Here is a 19501-nt window from a genome sequence, read left to right as displayed (position 1 = left end):
CTGCCACAAGCAAGGTTAAAAGAAAAAAGCTTAAAGAAAAGGACTACCCGATGTAAGAGTAATTTGCTGGTTATGGACTAAATACAAGCCTCCGCAATAGACAATCCAAATGTAGCTGGAGACAGCTAGCTAGGGACCGAGGTGGCTGGGGACACTTATTTGTTAAGGCCTAGACATCGATTTATAATAATGGGTGAGAACACTTTTTGGTTTGTATTGAGAGAAAAATTCTTCAGATGGACTATTCTGGTTCTGTGCCTTAAGTTCGATAAAAAAAACTTAAGGTACCGGTAACCATAAGTAAATAAATAATGGGCCCTTTTGAATTATCCTCTCATCGACAAATCAACTGAAAACTACTGAAAAACATAGTACTGAGTTAACCAGTATTTGACTCCAAATTAACATGATCTCACACATATTGTCCTTGAAAGTTCGTTTTTTTATTTAGATACAAGAATTATTTTTGTCCACCTCCACATATAATGTAGATTGTATTGTTCCTCTGTTATTTATTTTCTCATTTACATTTTCACCTCGAAATCTAACTTTATTTATAAAAGAAAATCCTTTTATAGGAAAAACAATGTAATTATTTTCCTGTATAAACAAAAACACAAGCACGAAAACAGAAAAACTTTGTTATGAAATTTCCTTTCACAAAAAAAATAAAAATAAAAGTGTGCCACAACAATAAAAGAATTATCAGGTAACAACGTAGTTTATAGAAGATAGGTTAGAAGTAGATATTAATGATACCCAAGGTTATACCATTGTCCCATACATTGTAGTTGTAATTAGAATATTTTTCGTCCAGAAGAACGAGTTGATTGAATGAAACCAATTAAGCATTATTCGTGTATTCGTGTCAACACAAATGTCCTTCCAAGGGCGATTCTATTACATAATTCTCATAGTAGTCGCAGTATATTTTGTTTGTCTTTGTTTGTTAATTAGAACCGTGCTGGTTTATTGTTTTCATATAAACAATAGGGCATTCTTGAGGGGCTTTAAGTTTAAGGTAACAACAAACTGTTGAAATATGCCATTGTAGCATGAAACTTAGACTGATATAGTTTCAGATTTACATAATGACCAATTACAGATTTTATGTTTATCATTCTGAAAGGCTAAATTTCAAAATTTTGTTTTTTTTTTTTTGCTAATAATTTCGAAATATCAATAATAAGAGACATATAAAATATAAAAGTCCAGCCAAAAACTATGTAACGAAAAAAGTGATTTTGAAATAGAAAACATAAAGAAACGGTCCACTTTTCCGTTTTTTATTTTATTATTTATCAAGACATATTTATGCGAAAAAAAGGGCCCCACAATTCTGACTATTTGTGTGTGTTTGTCGGCCTCTCTGCTTCTATTTCGAACTACAGCCCTTACCACTGAAGCGATTAAGCTTAAAATTTTTAGTTGTTAGTTTCCAAGGGTACCCTGGAGCAAAAATTGAAATTTTATTTTCAGGGCCATAACACTGGTCTGCAAGGAAATTGTCCTTTTAATGAAACTAAACTTTTTTAAAGGATTTTTGTGTGCTGATTCCGAATCAAAATTGGCCTAGCACGTCACGTTTTTAATATTTTGGCGTAATGTAAACTTTTTCAACTAAACTTGTCACGGTTTATAAAAGATCTTATCAAAAAATTTCGATCAGCTCCTGTTTTTGTGATATAGTATTATTTTTTTTTTTTTTGAGATTTTCAAACCAAAAACTTGGTTTTGTGATTCTCTAACGCGTATATCTCAAAATCCTGACGTGCTAGATTCTTTTTGACTTTGTATTCAAACTTAGCACATCAAAAACCGTAAGCAAAGTATACTTTTGTTCCTAGGAGAAACAAATTTTAAGATTTAGAAGGCAGTGTATCGAATGGTTTATCACAGATAAGATATTTCTAAATAGAAAAATAGTATATAAAATTACAAAACACGTATAAATTTGTTTTAATGTATTTTATTATAGTTTTCTTTACATATTTGACTTTTTATCTAAAACGGTTATTTTCTACAAACTACTCATATTTTTCAAAAATCATTTAAAAAAATGGTACGTGCTAGAATTTTTCTGAAAACTGATTAAGATTCAGCAAATTCAAATCTTTCATAATTTCAAAAAATTATTTGAAGGAGAAAAAAAAAGATAAATTTTGCAGACCAGTGTAATTAACGCTCCCTGCAAAACGACCAAAGTAGAATGACTCGAAATATTTTGATAACAAAAATGTCCGAAATAAGGTTCTACTAATGAAATAAAAAAATATTTTTAAATTTCAAAAAACTCTTTAACCAGACCTCAAAACTTAAAAATCGGGTTCCACATATAAATAGAGTTTAAAAAGACACTTCTTTTGATGTCTCAACCAATGGAAGAAATTTTTGAAAATGTATTTTATTTTCGGCAAGGATTTTTTCGAAAATCTTTAAAAAAAGATTTGTAATTTTTGTAGCTAAATTGATGTTACAAAGTCATATCCTCAAACCAAAACTTGTTTCAAGACTTGGGTCCAAAGATATCTCTATCCGAATTTATGAAATATACAAATATTTTTGTCTCTATCAAACTACCTAAAACATTTTATAAGAAAAACAAGATTTTACCCCTTAAACATGAGAATTTGTCTTATTTTCTATGCTTAATAAGTTCTACATTGTAACTTTTTACACCTACACTTGCTTTTCAATTATAACAAACACGCACTTGTTGAAACCGATTAAAACCACGATCTGGTTTTTCTTTGGTGGTTTCGATAATAACATTGTATATATTCTCTAACCATCTGATACAATTATTGCTTTCAAAGTCTTACTTAAAAAAAAAAAGACAAAACAAATTATATCTTGTACTTATTTTTTTTTCTCCATATGGTATGTTTTTAGATTGAGAACCTACATCCACACATTTTATTTATTCTGATTCTTGAAATAGATCGAGGTCAAGCAACTTTGATCTAATTCGTAGACGCCTCGAGAGATTCCAAAGGAGATTTTTTATTTTAATTAAATCGTTCATAGCTGTCGATGTTGATGTCGTCGTTGTCATCGTCAACACAACTAAAACTCTTGAGAAAATCCAATAGTCTTAATGGAAGAAAAATACACACAACTTAAAAAATATTATTTATGCGACCCTCAAAAACCCACGTACTGTTAGTATTTATTTTTGACAGATGAATGATTTATAAAAGGGTGGAGGTTTTTTTGTTTCTGTTTGTTTGATGATTTTTTTTTCTTTTTGGTTAAATGTTTGTGTGTGTTTGTTTTTTTAATATTAAGATTGTGGGTGGTTTTTAACCTATTTTGTGCTCAATTAATTTTTGAATTTACTCTTTTAGTGGGGAAGAGGAAATAAATTTATATTATGAGTGAGTTGTAAAGGCTGCTTATTAAAATTCAAAGCATAAACAGTTTTCATGAATTGCAAACTTCAGCAGGTTTTAAGATCCTAACAAAATTAAATGGGATCACATAATTCATAGTTTAGATAATTTTGCACATTTTTGAATTAGAAGAGTTTCGCGAATCCAAAATAAGCTATTCAATTCTTTTAAATTCTGATTTATAAAGTCATATAAAATCTTTTGAAATCATTTGGTTTTGAGATTTGAATACGAATATTTTTTAAAGGTTAAAGCAAATCGATTTATTTTTTTATTAGAGGCTTTTTTGGTGTAACATTTAATTTCTTGCAAGAATATTATCTTCCTCATTCGATATTATTCTCAGTAATTTATAAATTTAGAAAATATGAAAAAAAAATGTTTATGAATTTTTAAAACTTTTTTTAACTCCAATATCTTTCAAATGGTAAGATTAATGAAAAAAGGAGACAAGACCTTTATTGAGTGATAACGAAGCGTCGTTTTTTTTTAAATATGAGAATAAATTAAAAATGGAAAACTACAAAGCTTAATCCCTCCCAAAACTATACAGTAATGATAATGTGAAAGGCTAATTGTATGGTTCAGGAATTGCAGACTAATGTTTAACCATTAATTTTTCAAGATTTTTGGACTCAAAACATTAAGCGCGTTTCTAAAACCATTTTTTTTCATCGGGTGACCTAGTGACTCCTACATTTTGTTGCCGATCAGCCTATTCTCCAGTGAAGTACGTAGGATATATTTAAATTTAACGATTTTATGGCTTGTAGGAGTTTTTAGTGAACAGGCGCAAACATTTAGGTACAAAAATTACAAGTCTATTTTTTAAGATTTTCGGAAAAAAATTTAAGATTAACTATTGCCTGAAAAAAATATTATTTTCAAAAATTTATTCCAAGTCCATCGAGTGAGACATTAAAAGAAAGGTCTCTTTAAACCTTATTGGTTAAATGAAAAACAAAAAAATTTTTTGAGTTCTAGTTGCAGAGTTATTTGAATCCAAAGATGTTTTTTTTCTTAAATGCGGAAGCAGACATCTGAGAAATGCGGGCGAAGACATCTTTGTACCTAGGTCTCGAAACAGGTTTTGGTTTGAAGATATTAGCTTGTAGTGAACACGCGCATCCATTTAGGTACAAAAATTACAAATCAATTGTTTTTTAAATTTTCGGAAAAAAATCAAGGTTAACCCCTTGCCTGAAAAAAAAATATTTTCAAAAATTTTTTCCCTATTGATAACAGAAACAATTTTTATTTTTTAAGTCTGGTTGCAGAGTTCTTTGTTATCAAAATTTGTTTTGTTCGTAGATGCGGAAGCACATACATATCTTCGGATCCAAATTTCGCAGCAAGTTTTGAAGATAAGGATTTGTTGCGAACAGGCTCATCCAATTACAAATCTATTTTTTTGAGAATTTCGCAAAAAAAATCTAAGACATCGACAAGTGGTCCAAAATATGTGCTATCCAGAGGGTTGGATCATAACAAATATGTGCAAGACGGTGTCCATTTATAGCGATAACTGATAACAAATACGTAAGTCTTGCATTTATCGGTCCTGTTTTTGACAAAAAGACCAATAACAATGCAGTTTTTAAGATTTTGGATTAAAATTTTTTTTTACTACTTCAATAAGATCGTTTGTTCTGAATGAAAGAAAGCAAAAAGGTTTAGAAACCGAGCGCTGGTCAAAACCATCTTTCCACTGTAACAATTCTACCAAATTACCAACTAACTCTTCTGGCAATGACGCAAACAAGCTTTCTTTTATAAACAACATAATAATTTGGTATTTGGAAAAAAATCATCATTAAATGCAAAAAAAAACCAACAAAACCGACCTTTAATGTGTTTTTTTTTCAATGACCGTCGTCGTTGAGCGTCTCGTCTTCATTTACGTTGTCTATATATGTACGTTTTGGAAAACCCCAGCCTTGCCAACATTCAGTCAACCAACAGCCTGCCGTTTTACCGTTAAATCTCTAAATTAGTCATACACTATCGATTTTTCAGTAGTTCATCCATTATGCATGACTATTTTTAAACTCAACTCTCTCATCCCTGTCTCATATAATGATTATACTCATACAGGTGTACTGAAGTTATATGCACATTCGACGAAGACCACCGACAAAATAATGTGCAGGTGAAAACAACCTGAGAAAACATAAAAAAAAAAATGGGAAGCCAGGAACAAGAACAAGAAGAAAAAAAAATTATTTAATAGGAAGAAGAAAAATAAAAACAAAAGGATGATACAAGTTAATATAAGGAAGACACAACAACCACCGCACACATCAGAATCAAAGATATAGAAACAACACACCCGGGACCAGGACTAGGTACATGAAGTATACCGGGAGTAGGTATATAATTTCACCTCAGTCACAGTCACAAATGAAAAAGGAACCAGAGGAAGATGGACTTTTTTTTTCGTGTTGTTGGTGTTTTACAGATTGTGGTATTGCATATTGCTATGTTCTCTGGGAACACTCTTGAATCTCTGGAAAGAGGAATATTTTCTGAAGAAAAAAAAGAAAATCGATAAAGCAGCAAGTTAATTCGAAAAAAAAACATGAAGAAAAGCAGAACAAAAATGAGGTTTTATATTTTTTTTCCCACTTCTGCTTCTTCTTCGTTTAATTTTAATTAAGATTTTATAAAAAGATTAGAGAGTGTGGGAGTCTGAAGTGAAGATGAGAAATTAATTAAAATGAATGATAACCCGAAAACTTGACACCCGCTGCTGCCATACTTTTAAACGACCTTGAACTTATTTCTTCAAAAGGAAAAAAAAAAAAAGAAAAAACGAATTATAATTTTGTTTCTTCACAAACACTTTTTAGATTCCTTTTTTTTTATTTTCTCGTTTCGTAAAAAATATTTAAATTTTTTAGGTTCTAACTCTTGATCAATAAAATGTATTTCTTTAATTTATTCACCTCTTGAAAAATCAACCGGGTTTAACTAGTTCTTGTTCAATAAGACAACGGAAGGAAATACTTTTGGAATCCATTTATCTTTTAATATTTTGTTCTTTTTTAAATGGCACACACAGCACAAAACCGGCAAAAAGAATGTTTTTCAAAAACAAAAATAAATAGTAAAAAATTATTTATAACAAAAATCAATAAACTTTTTGTTCAGAAAAGTTTATATGTAACCCTTATTAGGTAGTTTTTTTTATTTTTTTTTTGTTTGCATAGCAGACAACCTATTCCAATAGGCAACAGACGTTAAACAACTACCTTTACCGTTGTCGAAGCAATGGCGCTTTGCCAAAACGGAAATTTTTCCTTATTGGTGTAGTTCTTGTTGTTGTTTCTTGTTATTTTCTCTGAGCAAAAGCTTTTGAGAATGGTAGAAAATAGGAGATTATTACGACGATGACAGATGAAAACAGGAGAAGAGCTTTTTTTTTGTATGTTGTTGATTTGATTCGCAGGATGTGGTGGTTTTCTAAGTATGAATGAATTTATAGTGATGGCATTGCCAACAAAAAACAAATAAAATGAAGATTTTTTTAAAGATATTTTGTATGACAATTGCGTGTCATGGTTTATGGTTTTTCTCATAGTTTCTATAGCGATAACTGAACGAAATTGAAATGGCACAAGGTTTCAAATACAAAAAGAATTATCAAAATTGGTTCACTCAGTCCAAAGTTATGAGGTAACAAACATAAAAAAAATACGAATTGAATACATCCTAAGTCGGTAAAAATAAAAGGTATTAATTTTTAGTTCTGAATTTTCAAGATACTACCAAAACCATTTAGAACTTTTATAGGCAAAATCGAGTAAAAAATTTCAAGAGCCTTTCACATCCGTGTTGTGCGGTCGAAGAAAGATTCTCTGTATTTAAATAAATTCGAAAGTGAAAGGGTGGGTAAACTAAAAAATTGAATTGTTTGAGGGGAGGAATGCTAATAGCAATTTCTTCAGATTATGCTCACAAATTAAAACAATAGAACAACATGAAATTTATCGTCAGTGCTCATGAGATGTAATTGTTTCAGTGTAAATTGTTTAAATGTATGACAGGTACCGTTAATAACGGTTCAAAAAATATTTTAATTTCAAAAGCAGATTTTTTGTTGCCACAGTAATTGTATTGTTTTTTTTTTAAATCAAATTCTTTAGAGCCGTTTTTAATAAGAACAACATTTGTATATTGCGAGTACCGTTAGTTTTGATCTTAAAAAAAATCTCAATATCCCCTCAACGGAATCACCCAAAAACCAATTCAAAAGGGAAATCATTTTCTTTTAAATCCAACTACCTTGTTTTATGTAGAATAAAAACTAATTACCTACATAGTTCAGATAAAAAGACGAAACCATTACAAATCGAATTGAAAAAAATATAAAAGGTTGAAAATCGTTATTTTGAAAAACATTTATTTTTCTATTCGATTCCACATTTTGTTTTTAGTTTTTTTACTCTGTGAATACATATATTAAATACAACACAAATTTACAACCAAAAAAATGTCAAACGAAATATATATTCCATGTATTTTTCATTAAACCACTCTTGATTCCTCCATCTGTACTATTTCTTCTATTACAGCTATCCAAATAGAAAACATTCGATTATTTTCACAAAATTCAAATCTAATTATTAAGTGATGTTATGATGATTTACAAAAATTAAAAACTTCATCAAACCAGATAAAATAAAAAAAAAATTAAAGATTAATTAACAATAATTGAATCATTAATAAAAATTCTCACAATTTGTATAGTGTACCTTTTGTTACGTCTGACAGTGTACAAACTAAAGTGCAATTTTTATTTTTATGGTAACTCTCGAGTGAGTATGTACTTATATACATATAAAATGCATAATAAATCATTGAGAAAATAAAAAAAAAGAAACAAAAAATAATTTTCCCCTTCAAAACAGAAAAAAAATAAAGGAATAGTTAAACAAGAAGCAGCAACCAGCAACACTTGTTATAAGTTTGTACTGTAAAGTCAAACTAGGGTGATGCCAGTTTTTTGTTTCTATAAAAAGTGTATCTCAATATTAATTAACTTGAGAGGCTATTTATGAAGTAGACAATTAAATGACCTCCTTAGGACTTTGTTTTTTTTTGTGTTTTTTATTTCCTTTCAAAATGATGAAAGATGAAAGCTTAAAAGGTTTAAGTGAGATTGTACACAAAATCAAACAAGAAAAGATGAATGAAATTTTATAATAAATTATAAAAATAGATTCGTACAAAAAAAAGAAAGGTGATTTCATGAACAATAATAAATAATAATTATTATAATAATTTGCCGAATGATACTTTGGAACTTAGTTAACAAGCTTGTATAAAATTAAAATTTGCATTATTTTATTAAGTCTTCCTTATTTCCCCTTTTATTGGTTAAAATTGACATCAATAACATTTAATATCAACATGCACATTATTTCGTCATTATAAACCCATTAACTGCCATGCAAATTACATGGTTTATAATAATTAACCAGGCAATAAACACGAGATTTATTTATCCAAATGACAAAAATGGTTCTACAGATTCAAGCCGGTTTCAATGCTTAAAAAGGAAGTAAAAGTAGCCAATAGAACATAATTTTGAAAATATGACACTTTAAACTGTAAAAACCCACTCTCTTATTGGAATCAACAATTTTAAGTTTTATTTGTCCAGAAATACATCAAGAGATTCATTTACAATATCTGGGTGACTAAATGATATGAGACGACAACTTGTTTAGTTCGAAGCAGTAAAATCCGATGCTAAATGGAAGAATGTCTATCTCACACCTTAGAACAAAATCAAAAAAAAAAAAACATAACCCAACAAAGTTTAAGATTGTTACATTTACTTTTAAGATTGATAACACAAATGCTATCTTTAAAGTGTTATTGATTTACAAACCTCTAAAGCCACACAACTATCATTTTGTTAAGCAAACAGGTCGATAAAATGAAACCAGCAGAGCTGAGAAAATTATTTGATTTGAAAAAACAAGGGGTTGGATCAATTGGCTGCTAGGCAATGTACAAATTGAATTCTTTTAAGCATTGGCTTGTTTGGGGAAAATTTATTTGGAAAGATGAGACTTGAGAGGGTTGAAAAAAAATTTATCATGCAAGTTTGGACTTTATGAACAGTTAAATGATTATAATTTCTAAATATGTAAAAAGTTCAGGTCAATAAACCTATAATTCATTCTTCCCATTCATTAAATAAATTGCCAGCTGATTTATTTAAAGATTCAACACGCTAGTTTCGTCATAGCCCAAAGGTTACTGCTCAAAACGGTATTTTTGCAGCTAGAACCAGTTTTAATCATACCAATTGTAGTCGAACCGATTACAGGTGAACTGTTCAGAAAATAAAAAAGCTTTATTTCGGTCAAATTGGAAGCAAGGTGCTGGGTTCAATTTCTCAAATTCTAAAAGCCTTACCCGAGACACTTGGATTCAAAATCAAATACACAAACCAAAAGTATGTCGTGTCAAAATCGACAGCCTAGCAATTCACCTGATTCATAGCAAATTATTTTATAAGGATTAGAAAATGTTGCCCATTTTGTATAGTTTTTTGTTTGTTTCTTTAATTTGGGTAAAGTTTTTAGCATTCATCAGCCGGAAAGTCTTCTACTTGGGTGTTAAGAAGAATAAGGATTCCGTAATCTCCCATTCTATTGCACTTGAGCTTTCACTTTAAGAATGAGATATTTAATCTTTAGTCATAGATAAAGGCAAGTTCGAATCAAATCCATTTCTACAACAGTCTCTAGCTTAATACTGATTGATTGTTACTGCAGCGATTCGAAATTTATAAGAGCCACGAGAACCTTATAGTTCTCCCACGAATGTGCATCAACGAATCGTCCGTTTGACAATTCAATCAATTTTGTGTGTTTATACAAAATAACCTAGATTCATTGCAAGGCTTGGACACTCACGTATAAGCAAATTATAGTTTTGAGCTTCAACGGGAATACTCTTTTGTTCCAACATTGGTTATCGGCTCATCCGTAGAATTTTAAGCAGCCAGAATATCACTTTCGACATTTATCATATAACCCATCATATTAGGATATTCTCTTCTGCTTAAGAGGATTCCGGTGTTGCTTTTGAGTTTCTTCTGGGGTTTCATGCATAATTTTCTTTAATTTCAATCATCTCAATCAAATGATTTGCCCATTTGACTTTTTCTTTGCATATTTTCAATTTATTAAAATTAAAGGAATAATTATTAAAATGACATAATATTGCCCAAAAAGTTAGTTTTAGGTGTATTTAGGAGTAGGACTACATTGAATTGGTACCAGCATCGTTTGGACCTAGAAACGGATCCAGTACCAATAGTAGCTAGACTGGTTACCAGACTGTCTTGGTACTTATGTGAAGAAGTTTGACATGTTATTAAATTCCATTGTGCTCTTACGTCTATAAAAGCTATCCATCCATAAAGGACCAATTGTTTGAGATAACATTTTTTTTTTATTATTGAAAAAGAAAACATAACTTTACTTCATTTCACAATAATTTTCTACTTTCAAGTAGGTACATAGTACGTATAAAAACCATTATGCACATTCCAAAAACAAAAATCTCATAAATATAAGTTTTCTTTTTCACTATGAGAGAAATTAAATTTGAAATTTCATAAAAAAATAATAAAAACAAAAATTACTATACTCGTAAAAACTTTGCGCATGACAAAATTGAAAGTATAAAAAAAATTCAACAAATAACTTCTTCAACTAAAAACAAAAATACAAATAACAATCGGGGTTGGTTGGAATTGGGAAGTCCTTGAAGTGAAAATTAAAATCACACATTCAATTGGAAAAGAAGTAAAAGAAAAAACTCAACAAACAAAAAATAAAAATGACAGTTATCAACAAAATGAAACCTAAAAACTGCGTGAATTGAATGAATGTCGATTTTTAATTTTGAACAAACTTATAAAACGCAATTAAATATTAAATGTAGTATTATGTTGATCTTAATACCTTCAGGGCAGTGTAAATTAATGCATTTGTTTTTGGTTTTTTAATGACTTTGCTTTTTTCAATATGTTTAGTTTTTAAATTTCAAGTTTAGGGTTATTGAGACTCATTATTGATTACAATATAGTACTTATCTTTGAAATACATTGGTATTTAAAAAAAAAAACTGACTTTGAATTGGTCTAGCTTTATTTTAGCATTTGAATATTTAAATTAAAGCTAACAGCTTTAAATATAGGCTAACATAGTAATTTAAAATTGTTAAGTTAGTACTAAATTTAGAGAGCAAAGGCTGCAAGGGCTTTCGGCTCGCTTAAATTTTTGTGCTACTTAAGTAAATCTCGAAATGACAAATAAATCTTCTTTTGTATGCAAATACCCGAAAGTTCCACAAGGATACTATAATAAACTAATGTTCGGAAATGAAAAACCCTATTTTTAAGGAAACTAGTTATCTTAGGCAGAAGATTATTATTTGACTCACATCATACTTGAATGCACCAAGTCAACCTAGTGCAACAAGCTCTAGATTAGGGTTTCAGACCGAAGTGGTGAACCCACTACAACCTACAACGTCAAGAAGACGTAATTTTGGTGGTTTTAGAAGAACTGACGACTAAATGACTCTAAGTCAATTTAATATAATACCGAAAATTTTGTCGCATCTAGTTTTATCTTCGGAGCATGAAGGATCCAGAGTTAACACAAAGTTATATCAAAAAGCTAAATGAACTCGACATTAACTGGCATTAACTGGACAGATACTTCTAACAGATGCTTGCCAAAAAAACCATCGAATGCCAAATGGATTTCAAATGGAAGAGCATTGACAGTATATTCATATACTGGGAACTGAAAAGCAGGGAAAAAATTCTACCTTACGGCACTTTCAAATTAGTAAACCTTTTTTGAACTAACAAAGGATAGCAAAAAAAATTGCGAAATACCAAAAATCTCTAAATGCATTCATTTACAGCCCTGTTCTGTACAGGTACCTTTGTACTTCCAGGTATACAATGTACAAAGACAAATCAACCTTATTCTGCTTTACGTCATTCGATTGATCATCATCAGATTAGCTGTTGGGAAATTAGATTCCAAAAATCACACAGCAAATCAAATGAACTCAATTAGTTTAATCAAATAAAACAAATCAATATGTTTGATGAAACTAATTTGCAGAAGAAGGTTGATATTTTTTATTTATTTTTATTCATAAAAAGTAAGATATTAAAAAAATAGTGTTTATACTTACTTTCATTCAAAGGACTGAGTGCAGTTAATTCACAATTTTTCGAAACATTATATCGAGTGCTGCTTTGACGTTTCTCTTTTTTAATAACAGGTGTAGTTGTCAAATTTAAACCTTTAGTTAGTGGTGTTGGAGGTGGAGCATCACGTGGCGGTGTACCTTTATTTTCTTTATTTGCCTGTTAGAAAAAAATGTAAAAAAGAATATATTAAAATCAATTGATAAATACAAAAACTAAAAAAACAACTAAATGATAGAGTAGGTAGTAAGAGTACACATTATTTATTTATGCTTGCGACTACACATAAATTAGATTTAAGATAGAATAAAAATAAATACACAAAACTAAAAAGAATCAGAAATGAATATGTAATTTAAAATGCTGGTTAGCATACTGCATTGCATACTCATATAAAACGAAAAAAATGCTAAGACAAATCAAGAATTTATTTTGTATGTGGTCTCTACGGTTATAACACTTTTGGATTAACATTTATAATGTAGGTACACGGTACGGTGGTGGTATTCTCACTAATGACTAAGTTATTTTTTGCGGTTGTGGAGAGTTTGATGCTATAGGGAGGAAGATTTTTTCTAAGTTTTTTCTTCCATTCTATGGGAAAAGTTTTTTTTTTTTTTTTTCTACAATTTTCAATAATATTTTGTTGATCACCATAAATAATATTACACCTAACAATCAAATGCAACATTTTGTTTCAATGGCGATTTTCATATGATAAAGTATCAACAAATATAAGAAACTAATATAACATTGTTATTGTTGTTAGTTTCCTGGGTGATTCATGATTGTAGAATGCTCCAAAAAGTTTAAGATTTTATACTCGGTTTGGATAAGAAATACAAATATTTTGAAGTGAAACCTATTTAATATTTTCAATTCTTTATTTATGAAGGGTCTTTCAATAGGGGTTATAATATGTTTGCAAATAAACAATGAAGCTATGTCAAAAGCTTTTGTTAAGACTGTCTATTGTAAGTCACTTGTCTTTTGTCAAAACCGGGGGGAATGATACCAGAGAAATTCTTTACTTTCCCTTATCTAAAAAGACCAAGGGGAAAACCAGCGTAACGTACTCAAAAGACTCTCTTATTACGAGTGCCGTTAAACATTCAATTGGATAAAAATCAATCAAATCGTTAAATTTCTAAATTAATTCACTATAAAAGTGTCTTACGTTAAGTTACTGTTACTTGTACCAGTGAGACAAGACACGTCCAGAAAGCCATCTGTTTATTTAATTTTTTTGGTGATACTTTGGTGTGATTTATTGATATTTCTCGAAAAATAAGCTAAAATTTGTTCATACCTAGCCTTAAAAAAACACCCTTATCTATTTATCTATCAATTTTTTAACAATACATAGGTCCCAAAACATTCAATTAGTTTAGAAATTTCTCTATAGTTACCCAATTGTAGTATTCTATAAAAACTCAATTGAAGCTAAAATCCTTTAACACCATTCATCAACACCAATCAATAGACTAGGATTTTTATTAGCTCTTTTAAGTATTCTATACTCTTCCATGTTTTTCTCATACTATTGCAAATCTATTGTATTTCATATCATTTTTGGTTTCAGAACATCAGTTGAGCGTTTTAAAACCAAATTAACACATATTATAATTATAACTTTAATTTTTTTTATTTAAAAAGTAATTTTTTTTTTAAATTTCCTCTCCAAACAAATTTTTTCTTGTCTCAAACCGGGCTCAATCAAATCCAAACTTTTTTGTTGCATACTTTTTCATGTAGTGTTTAAGTGATACCTATAAGGGTAAGCGCAATTTAAAAAAACAGGATGAATTGAATACAGAATATAATTTATTATTTGGATGAATGATTTATTTTCTTTTTATATAAATCTTCATACCTTTGATGCGAATCCACGTCGTCTAGCTTTTGCCGTCTAACAGAAATTCACAAAGACGAAACAGAAACACAATAAAACAATAAATTGGTTTAAACAAAATATGTTGTGTAGTATAATGTAAATAAATATTAAAATAAATATAGTATTGTGTACCTATATGCTATTTCTAGGCGATTTTATTTTAAGCAAGGTTAGAATTTCATTCCAATTCGTTTTATTTTTTTTTTTTAATGTAATAAAATTTTAATATTTCGTCGGCGTAAAGCAAAATTGTTCTAAATCCACTTTTTGCCGAAAATGAGTTAATGATGCAGTTTTACTAATTTGAGGGTGCTCTTTCCGAATTTGAAAACCGTTTTTGTCAAACAAAAATTTCCTTTCGCAGATAATATAATTTAATGGGACATAGAACAATAAAAACAGGGAAGCAGCCTTTTGAAAATGAGCCCGAGTATTCTTGATTGTTCTAAGTCCCATCATATTTTATTCTAAGTCCACTTTTTATTTAAGGAAAAAACCTACTTGTATAGGAATTGTTCTATGTCCAATTTTGGGTTTTTAGTTTTAAAAAAAATATTTAAAAAAAAATATGAACTTATTAATGAGGTAAACTTGTTCAAGAAAAAAGAACAAAATTTATAAAAAACATAACTTGAATGGAAAACGAGCAGAAAATTGTCGCTTTAAACCAATTTGAAACTTAAAAATCGTCCCATGTAAAATTTGCTTTTTGTGACTTTGTGAACAATTTTGCTTTACGGCGACAATTTGTCTTTACGTTGGGTCAGTGTTTGGTAGTGAATATTCAAATATGTATGTACAAAAGTAAAGTGTCATGTTATAGCAAATACAAAATTCATTCGACAGGAAAAGAAATTTTACGAAATCGTGTCTATTGTGACGGTTAATCCTACTCTTTAACAACCTACCAGTAATAGAAGCGTTTAGAAGATGGAAGTGTTAAGTGACGTTTTCAACAATTTTGGTAATCAGCTTATAAAGCTTTTCCACACATAGTAACCACTGAATTCGGCTTTAGCACGAATTCCATTCGTATTGGAAATTTGCTATGAATCCCGAAAAAAAACCGATCACAGAATTCATTCGTCATGGAAAATTGTATACAAATTGTCACTACGAACGTATTTTATGATTGTTTTTTTTTTTTCGAAAATGAATGGAATTCGTATAAAGCCCAATAGAAATTTGTAAGGGTAGGTCTATTTATATTTATTTGATCATTAAGGTTTTTTATAATAAGTTTTTTCTGAAACTTATTGCTTTAAACAATTCCAGTACAATCTAAAATGTTGTCCAAAAAAGTAATTATTAAAACGCTCAGCTTGAAAAACGATTAAATAGTTTACAGGTTTTGTGATCACCGTTAAACTAACAAACTGAATAAATGTGTACGCAATAAATCATGTAAATCATTTTAGAATTGTAACGCACGATGCCAATTCACGATCACAACAATCAGCAAATTACTCCCAATTCAAATATATTATTATTTTTTTTTTAATTTAATAAAACAAAATTAAATGTTAATTATTTTTATTACTCCTATCTTTCTATATATGTAAGTAGTGATATGACAAGAAAAACTACTTATATGTGTCATGTATTAATTTTCTTGTTGTTATTGTTATTTGAATTCATTTTGTGTAGAATTGTATGCTAAGTAGGATAAGATAAGATTAGAACAGATAGAGACGTGCGAGTTGAATAGCAATTTTTTTTTTTTTGCTCTACCCCATTCGAAATCGAATGAGTCTAGAGACATTCATTGTCTTTATAAAATTGTGTCTATAATTTTTTTCATTTTTTTATTTAATGGTAAAGAAATGTAGGAGTAGACATTATGTTTATTGGTTAAATGTCAATCAAATAAACTGCTGGATATGTGTTTTAAGAAATTTATTTACCAGAAGTTCATTAGAACTGAAAAAAAAAAATCAAAAACGTGAATTGAAAAAAGAATACAAAAACAAAAACAATTCACGTGTTTATGTTTGAAGGTAGAAATATAATTTCTATCATTTATAAAGGTGTGTCTATGCACTTATTTTATTTTTTTTTTTTAATAAATGAACAGAGTAAGTTATGCTTCGATAGATTACCAACTTTAATTTAATTAAACAAAGCAAGGCCTTCACACATGATAAAAAACTGGCAAAGAGAAAACTCGGTCAGATTGTAAATATCACGCAGCTGACTTAAAGAGTTGCATTTTCAAAATACTCTCAGTTCAGCCCAGTCCGATCTAGTAAAAATTTGAAGCATTAAGATATCTTTGTCGTTGTGTTTGTCTTTTGATTGAGAAAGCTCTTTATTCTCATTAATTTCGTATCAAAAAAATAAATCTGAGACAACTGCCTCATATAGAAATAAGCCGGTTGACACTCAAAAAGTTATTGATTTGCATGCTTTTCTCAAACTTCAATCTTATTTTCTGAAAAACATCACTTTTTGACTCAAGACCTTATTGCTTAACGCCAAAGATATATCATTTTGAATGCGATGTCTTCAATATGATTTTCGTATTGCCAACGACACAAACTAGAAGGAGCTCCAGGGAAATTTGACTTCAACAATTTCGTTAATAATGTTGATATACTTACAATGCACGGGACTTAGTCTTTGAAAAAAATTAATATTCGACCACAAAGAGACTCTTAGTGACATCATAGACCACGTGTTAAATCCCAAAATAGTGGAACAGAAAATTTTAAAAAATTTGTTAAAGTGTGAAAATTTGATCAAAAGTCCTTGCATATAATCACACTGACGGAGCTAGTTACCTTCTTGAAAAATTGTTAAATGCAGTCACACTCCTGAATAAATCAAAAGCTTCCTTAAAAGAACCTTACGCAACCTCTGCATATATAAAAATACTAAATTCTTGTAGGTCAAGTGGAAGAATACTATTATCGAAGTAGAAAGAATTCTTCTGTCTAACATTGACACCTTTCTAACAAAATTCGTGTTATTTTCGTTTTCTGTGATGAAAAACTGTCATAAACGTTCTAAATCACTTATTTACTTCAATTAAGTGAACCGATTTATTTTGTTTTATATGTCGATGTATTTTATGTAAGTAATTAGATTTATGTAAAATATGTAATATTATATTGATTTACAAGTAATTTCCTAATAAATAAGTTCTGAGTGAATTTATGTCTTCTTCTCCTGACACAGTGGAAGTGAGTGTTAGTGCTGTGTCAAACTATCACTTTAGAGATCAAATGCGACTTTTTTATCTGTGTTATTTTTAATTCCTTCTGAGTATTGATCATGGGTATAATACAAGCATCACTATAATAAGTAGTTTGATTTTTTTTTCTGCTTCTACTGAATCCGTTATTAAGTCGTCATCATTGTGATTAATCATCATCATCCCATCGCTATATAGTAGGTATTGCTCTCAGTCGAGATGACCCTTGGCGTAAATAAAAGTTGCCTTGAATATATATTTCAATGTCAAGACGTATTTGTTTTGTTTTTTTTTTGTCATACATACCTACAGACAGACAGACATACTCATAGATTCATATATATATTTATTTCTGTTGTCGCCATCAACTCTGGCGCCAAAAATACAAAATAAACTATAAAAATATATATCAACGTTTTTCTGTCTGTTTGTGTATGTGGGGAGTATACATTTATTTTATACTCAGTAATTTTTATGAATGAGTTACAAAAATTGAATGTGTAATAATAAAAATTTCTGAAAGTCATCATCATCGTTGTCGGTCGTCTCAACAGAAAAAACAGTCGCAATGTTTGTGTTTGCGATAAAGCACAAAATCATCACCAATCATTTAATATAATTAATTTGTTTCTTTTTGTATGAAAATGCAGCCCTGATGATTATGCAAATTTTAAAAATTATTACGGAAATAAATTGCAATGCCATCGCTGTGTTTTAAAAATATGTATAGGAAACTTAAAAATCTTTTCTTCTCAATTTTTGTTAAAAGATAAATTAATTACCTAATTTTGCAAAAAAAAATGTGTCTTTCAAGACGCAACTTTTAGTGGTATGAAAAATTATTGCTGTCGCCTGTAGTTTTTATTCAAAAACGATATTTTCATATTTTTGAGATGAGGAGTACTTCAATGAGTCAAATTTTGTCAGTATAAGACGTAATAGTTTTCATTGTCAGGGAACGTTCTTTATTCAGAATGTGATTTTGTGTTAATTTAGCCTACTCACATTACTTGGAAAACCCCCCGGAAACCATATAAAGCCGCTATTTAAAGCTGCCAGACTTTTGAATTCATTATAAGAACGTATAAGGATATAAAGCTGCATACTTACATTTTGGTTATACCTCCACTCCCAAATTTGCTGTGGGCTCTTAGACTACCTATGTATAAGCCTTATCTCAAATTGTAACGACGTTTTTGAAGTAATAGCAATACTTTTACATATTTCTACAGGTTTAATCATTCACATTTTCAAAAAATTAGCACTTGAAAATTATTTTGACGATTTTCCGAATTAAATTCATTCTTATGCAAACCAAATTCATACTTTTGCAAATCAAAATCACTTTTTGAAAATGAAAACTTTGATTAATGAATTAATTCATTTTAATTCACATTGTGAATATATATAGGAACTGAGATTCTGTCATTATTTGTTATGGAAAATAAAAGCATACAACTCAGACAAAAGTTTTTCTACCTTGGATCCACTTTTACACTAAAAAACTCTTTCAATGGGGTAAAAAGACTTTTTTTGTAATGCTGTAATAGAAACAGTAATATTTTCGACATCGAATGAAAACTTGCTGGTTTGATTTGAAAGGAAAATTCTTTCAGTACTATTCGTAGAAAATTCAGAAACATTTAGAGCTTACAGATATCGACCTGTGGGCTACACATTTCTGATAGTACATCTGCAAAACAAACTAAAGGGTGTTTTTTTTTTAGGAATATAGACTTCTGGTATACTTTTTGCGAATCACCATA

General features: G+C 29.4%; 1 protein-coding gene across 6 annotated transcripts in view; it reads right to left on the bottom strand.

The window, feature by feature from the left end:
* LOC129917790 (serine/threonine-protein phosphatase 2A 56 kDa regulatory subunit gamma isoform) overlaps nt 1-19501 on the bottom strand; it is a 51090-nt gene that overhangs the window by 20053 nt on the left and 11536 nt on the right. For all 6 annotated transcript variants that reach the window (XM_055997955.1, XM_055997956.1, XM_055997958.1 and 3 more), the window contains exon 3: nt 12633-12807. In XM_055997955.1, coding sequence (XP_055853930.1) covers nt 12633-12807 — 175 coding nt within the window. The remainder of the gene's footprint in view (nt 1-12632; nt 12808-19501) is intronic.

Source organism: Episyrphus balteatus, chromosome 4 (genome assembly GCF_945859705.1).
Source record: "Episyrphus balteatus chromosome 4, idEpiBalt1.1, whole genome shotgun sequence".
Lineage (NCBI taxonomy): Eukaryota > Metazoa > Arthropoda > Insecta > Diptera > Syrphidae > Episyrphus > Episyrphus balteatus.
Note: the sequence above shows the minus strand (reverse complement) of the source record. Positions and strands in the feature narration are given on the sequence as shown.